A 6,800-nucleotide genomic window follows, 5' to 3' on the forward strand; every position below is an offset into this window, starting at 1 on the left:
CAAACAAAAATCACCTTAATGTTAAGAGGTGAACGAAAATCAGAAAAAGGTGATCATTTTGAGAGGCTTTTATTTTGTGAAGTACGGTAATCTAAAAAACAAAATCTCGAAAAGAAAAAAAACTAAAAATGTTCCTGTGCACAAAAAACAATGAGCGAAGTCTAAATGTGCTAGATATGGTATTGAAGGCTGTCCTAGAGATGGTTTCCTCTTTCAACATCGTGCATTATTGCTGTTTAACTTAGTTGGGGTGGTCGACTGGCTTCATCGCTACAAAGGAATTTTAACTATTTTAATTTAAACAGATGCCTTCTCGAGAAAGCAATTGCGAGTCTCGGGTAGAGGAACTAGGATTAATGGCAAGCGCATCATAAATGTTGGATGTGTCGGTTGGGAAAAATAATGCGGTTAACGCGATGCGTTTCTGCATTCCTCATGTGTCAGCTTGTGGCACTGGACAAAAAGGCCAGTAAGTCCTATGTGCTTGACTGCGGGTAAAAAGAAGCTGTGTTCATGGAGAATGCAGGTTGACGACTAGTGGGAGCTCTGGCACGCTCGCATGGGACATCCAAGCGAGAGCATTATGGCTCAAACTCAGCATGCCAAACGGTAAGCTAGCTGTGATTTGTGACAATAAGCCTTTGTGTGGTGGATGCATGAAGAAGAAGCAGACCGTGACATCATTCCCATCACGATCGACGTGCAAGACATCACGTGTGTTGGAGTTAGTTCACACCGATGTGATGATTTGTAGCCGTAGTCGACTTATATTTGCTCGGGGTCATAGAAGATGGTATGACCACATAATGGTGTGGCTACACTCAAACAGCAAATCAGTATGTGGCTGGAACAGCCAGTAGTTATATATTTAATTAGGCCTTGCTATAAAGATAGAAAAACCTATAGAGTTAGATATAGGCGGTTTTATCTCAGTTAGAACCGAGGAATACAGTTGTTAATTTAGACAAACCAGCCAAATAGCGGTTCGCAGTCCCCTTACTCTAAGAGTGTTACTCTTGAAGTAAGTGGACTGCGATTCGCTACACTCGTATTGATTTTAAGTATAGAACGAATGTCGCTGACCTAAACTTAGCTTTCTCTAAGCGAAAGAGCTACGGCGGCTCCGTTGCGGTTATAAATTACTTGCTGTACAATTTACACCTGAGTCGTTACAACTGACTCTCGGTGACAAAAAAGTAGTTCTTCTTTTCACGCCACGGCATACAGGACGAGCTTAAAGAGCTGATTTGTCAGTTTGGCCCTGCGGGCGTCTAATTTCTAGCCTCACAAGAGCTTGAAGCGAGCAGAGCACACCTAGAGGCGATTCAAGCTGTAAAAATGCTCTTTTAGAGCACCTGCAGCAGATGATATCGACGTCGACCGCGTTCATGACGCCACCGTCGGCGATGGATGACCCGAGGCGCTCATGGTGAGTGTTAAGACTTTTGAGTGAAGGATGGAGAGAATCTCTGCTCCGGGTGAGAGAGGTCGAGATGACCATGGCACCCTCCATGTTCGAGACTGAGCAGGAGCCGGTGGCACTAACTATCTTCAAGCCCGGGTTCAAGTGCGAGAATGGGCAGTGATGTGCGGCACTTTGTTCGCACCGGCGTTTCCCTCCTGGACTGCAGCTTTTACGAGTGTTGTCGCCGTCCAGAGACGCAAATTGTGTGCTAACGCGTTTCCTTGCCGCCCGACTGGGCAAGCAAACGTTGGTGGTAAGTTGCGTACACTCATTGCCGGGAAAGCAGCCCAAGGCGGTCACAGTGTCCGTCTTTTTGGGGAGCCTTCGCACTGGCGTGATCAGAATTGAAGTCTTCCGTGTAGACCCGTCTTCTTCTGAAGAAGCATTGAATGTGGCATTGAAAGCCGATTTCAACTTGATGTCGGCACGACTTGGTTGGAATGCACACCTTCAGAGCTTGTTGAGCGTGCCTGAGCCGATGGATCTCAGCTATGCTGATGACATGGAGGCAGAGATCCGATCTGCCGAGCAGCGTTCGAATACCCGGCGGTGTTTTGTCTGTGGAGTCAAACGCCACCTTCGGATTGGTTGTCCCCTGTGCAAGGCGCCTCAAGGTTCATCGAATCGACGTCGCGCTTCTCACTAGTCTGGTTTGTTGCGAAAAAGCGACAACACCCAAAAGCCGCGGGTTAGCCTACTGGGGAGAACTGAGCTCCGGGAAGCGTTAAGGTAGGGGTCAGCGGGGACCAGCCCCGAGGAGCCCCATGCACTTGAACACGGAGCGTATACGCGAGCTGGACATGCTGGTCGTGGAAGTGACCGTGAAAGGCTTCGTGAAGCCATGGAAGATTCTGCTCGACTTTGGGGCGTTCGGCAATGATGCTCGACGCTCCACGATGGAAGGAAGTCAGCTGTATGCTGAGGTGCTGAAAACGCGGTTCAGAGACATCGTCTTTAGCGACGGAGACACGTGTCACGGTGCCAAAGGCCTCTGTGGACCTCGATGTCAATTTTTTCGACTTTGATAGCGTGGAACGCTGCTTAGTCTTAGACTTGGATGCAAGTTATGACATTATTATTGGTATGGCATGGTTGCAATTCCATGAGCAATGGTTCGACTGAGGGTCGAAGACCTTGGGCGCTACGTGTACGTCTCCTGGTGACATTTGAGTCATGAACCCACTTTTTCTAGGAAGCAAAAACGCTATTGGTGCGAGCACTAGACCGGAACGATCAATGTGCTGGATATCGGAGTATCCGAGTTGTCAAACACCGAAGGTGTATTGGACAAGAGTCCCGAGCATGGCTCGCGGGCTGAATGTGGATTGGCACTTAACCCACTGAGCACTGCCCACGTTACGAAGCTGTTGCTGCATGACAAGCGTAGAATGGTCGGACGAGGTCTGGGCATCAAGGGCAAAGCCCTTGTGATGCGCGTGGAATGAAACGTTGTCCACTGAACGAATATTGCAGAACTAGCAGCTCTCTGTCGAATTTTGTTACATAACATCAGGGCTACGGTGGAGCAGGAAGTGGGCTAACACTGAACGACGTTTAGTGCGTGTTCTCACTAGTCTCGCCGAGGCGTACAACCTTTGTGGAGAGGCGATGGCGATGCCGTATGCTAGTTGCAAAACGCCGGTTGCGGCCCTGACATAGGATGTGTCTACCGTTGATGGGAGCGCACCTGTGTCATCGGTATGACGAGGGAGGAGGACGGCGACATCATCCTCGAAGCTGTTCTTGCGGTGGATGCTCTTCCTGAGCTCGTCAAGCTGTTCTTTGAAGAGTTCGGCGATTCCTTGAAGGTATGCGACTTAGCCGAAGTGGCCATTATACGACCGAGAGGGGATCAACTAGAAGACACCAAGAGGGTGCTGAGCGCCCAAATTGAATCTTCAATCCTGAAGAAGCATTTAGATCCGTACTATCCTCTAGTGTACGAATTTTAAGTCGTCGTCTCCAGAGATCCGCCATCGGTCCTACCTACGGACCGAGGTGAGCGTCATGAGATCAACCTGGTTCCAGGAACCAATCATTGCGTAAAACGCTAATGGTCCCAAAAGAAAGAGCAGTGCGGCGTCGTTGACGCTATTGTTTGTGCAAGCACGACGCAAGAATGGTGCGTAAGAGCAAGTCTCCCTAATCGACACCCACCTTTTGTGTCCGGAAGCCAAATTGCAAGCGGCTTATCGTTCACGCTTATAATAAGCTTAACGCTGCCAACATACCGGCACAGACGCCGATTCCTAGGAAGGATGTTTCAGAACAATATGGTACAAAGTACAGTGCTCCCGACTTGGTCGATGGAATTACCAATTGCTCATGGGGGCGAGTGATATTCCGCTGACAGCGGTGAGCATTCCGAGCGGAATGTTCTGGAAGTGGCTCGTGATGCCTTAAGGGCTTGCAATTGCACTAGCAACATTTAGTGCGGGGCTCGAGTGCATGCACACGAATAAGCTGTATGCTGATGCAGATAAGTGCATTTGCTGCACGGAAGATATTACCTCTTTAGTTTGCTTCATTGGGAAACGTGGCCTTTTAGCGAATCCCGCTAAGGTCAAGGCCATTGTGGACTGGCTGGCTCCAAGAATCAAAAGGATTTGCGCAGATGGCTTGGCCTTGCCAGCGGCTTCCAAAGTACAGCAAGAATTATGCGGAAATGTCACGACTATTGTCGAATCTCCAAAAGAAGGATGCGGAACGGTGCTGGGTCACCGAGCAGCGGGGTGCTTTTCACTGAATCATAGACAGCCTCCTTTATGCACCAATACTGGCTTTGCCAGACCCCGATCATCATTTTAGTGTCCTGTGTGACGCTTCGGACTTTGCCATTGACTATGTACTACTACAGGCAAACGCTGAGGTGCGAGATCGGGTGATCGCGTTTGGATCTCGTCAGCTTAAGGCTGCAGAGAAGAACTACCCAGTCCGCGACGAGAAATTACTTGCGATGAAGTATGCACTTGTCAACTTCAGGGTGCACCTGCTCGGCTCCAAGTCGTATGTGATCGTCACAGATCATGCGTAACTTCGCACACCGACTCAGTCGTTTTACCTCTCGCAGAGGATGGCCAGATGGCTCTCCTTATTCGTAGAATACGACTCCAAGGTGAGGTATTAGCCAGGAAAGCAGAATGCTTTGGCTGATGCGTTGTCACGCAGACCAGATTATGAACTTGCTCAGGTCACGAAAGTGACGTCATCTGTGATGAATTTGATCCGCGCCGCGTACGTGGGTGATAAAGCGCAGCTACAGGCTCTCGGGAGCAAGGAGTCTGGAAACTCGATCAAAAATTGGTTGTCGCGGCTGCGTGCACGGTTGCATTGGTATCTAATGCATAACGGGCTGCTGTATTATAACACCGACTCGACGGATACACCACAAATTGTGGTTCCTCTCGATGATGATCTGAAGTACCGTATTCTCAACGAGGACACGCCAATCAATGCTCGTTATGGTCGTGAAAGACCTACAGCTCTGCGAGTTGCCACAACCGGTGGCCCAAGTTGTCAAAATTGACGCGCATCTATGCCCGCACGTGTGAGATGTGTCAAAGAGTGGAACCCTCTCCAAATGCGGTGGCGCCGCTTGCCAGTTTGTCGGTTCCCTCCGGCAGTTGGAAGTCCATGAGCTTAGACTTTGTGTTTGACGTCCCGAGAACTCGGCGGGCAACTCAGGTGTAGTGGTCTTCGTCAACCATTTGAGCAAGGCGGTTCATCTGGCGGTGGTGCCGGACACCATAGACGGTGTGGGTACAACAACGCTGTTTGTGTATCGTGATTTGCGACAACATGAACTCCCGGAGTCAATTGTCTCTGACAGAGACACATGCTTTACTGGGAAGGTTTGGTCGAATATCTTAAGGTGCTGGACACCAAGCTGGAAATGTCAACAGCGGACCATCCACAGACCGATGGTAAACTGAGCGTGTGAATAGCGTAGGCAAGGATGTCCTTCGAAATATCTGCGCTAAGACTCCGAGACACTGAAGCGCCATGCTGCCACTCGTATAGTTGCTCTGAACAATGCGGTGCATTTGACTTCCCGCTATACGCTATTCTACGTAAACGGGCGCGTCCATCCTCACGTCCCGCTGAAGCCGCCATCCGACGACGAAAAAAAATGATCTAGAAACGCTTTAGACTGTCTTGGAACGAAGAGTGACCACAACAAGAGAGCTGGAAGGCTGATGGTCAAGCAGACACAGTACATCGACAATGTGATAAAGCGATTTGGTTAGCAGAATGCCAAGATGATCGGAAACCCTTGTGCTCTCAACCTTAAGCTATCGAAAAAACAGTTGCCAAGAACAGATGCGGAAGCGACTATGATGCAGTCGAGACCGTTCTGATCTCTTATTGAACGTTTTATGTACGTTACGAGGTGTACCAGACTGGACGTTATTTATGTGGAACCGTGGCAGTCAAGATTCTGTGATTCGTGTGCTTCCATAAATGAAGATAACACGCTTGCATCGAATCGTGCACGTTCACGGACGCTGATGGAGAAGGAACATCGACGACAGGCGTATCGGGCGTGGTAGTCAGAATCAGAATGGCCCAGCGAGTTTCAGCGAACGGTGGTGCTGAACTAAGCAAAAGCAGAGTACATGGTGCCGAGTTTATGCAACCAAGAAGTACTGTGAACTCGCGCGACTTTTAAGGATACGAGCAAGGACCAGGACTCTGCTACTCAAATCTTGGAAAACAATCAAGGAGCAACAAATTTGGCAGAGCATGCTAATTATCATGCCATAACTAAGCATGTAAGCTTCGAGCATCACTTCACGAGAGAGAGCGTTGAGAACGGGACGGTCAAACTTGGCTACGTCGACACGAAGAACCAAAACTTGCGAACATGCTTATCAAGGGACTTTGGACCAAGATGCTCAACTTTCTACTGAAAGGACAGGTATCAATACTAAACTAGAGCCTAAGTGTTTACATAATTAGCGGTGTGCGGAGTTATGATAATGGCAAGAATCATGGTTACAGATATGATACGGACGATATGACAGTTGTTCGTTGGTATATATAAATCAGGTTTCACTCAGAAGGCTTAGAGGTAGCACAGTGTAGCGAACTAAGGACCTTCTAAAGTATAGATAAATCACTTCACTTCTGGTTTTACTAGCAAACTAACATGGTACCCCCTTCAAATACACGTATATGTATGTAGCACATGATAATATTTCAGAAAGACAGAAAAGACGTATGGCATATCGATGGTATCGCTCAGATAACTCAGTTTGAGGTTTGTCTATATTAATATGTATAGACGTAGTGACTTCTCAATTTTACCTAGCTATGTATACTATACTGTATCAAC

At 48.4% G+C, this 6,800-nt stretch overlaps 1 protein-coding gene across 1 annotated transcript; it reads left to right on the forward strand.

Moving 5' to 3' along the window:
• Nucleotides 1-128: 128 nt before the first annotated feature.
• On the forward strand, nt 129-374 carry PHALS_09609 (uncharacterized protein; the record flags this gene model as incomplete). The annotated part of the gene is made up of 2 exons (XM_024724896.1): nt 129-221; nt 306-374. 2 exons carry the CDS (start codon nt 129-131, stop codon nt 372-374), a joined length of 162 nt encoding a protein of 53 aa, XP_024575727.1.
• Nucleotides 375-6,800: the final 6,426 nt, after the last annotated feature.

Source organism: Plasmopara halstedii (assembly GCF_900000015.1).
Source record: "Plasmopara halstedii genome assembly, contig: Scaffold_430, whole genome shotgun sequence".
NCBI classification, from domain to species: domain Eukaryota; phylum Oomycota; class Peronosporomycetes; order Peronosporales; family Peronosporaceae; genus Plasmopara; species Plasmopara halstedii.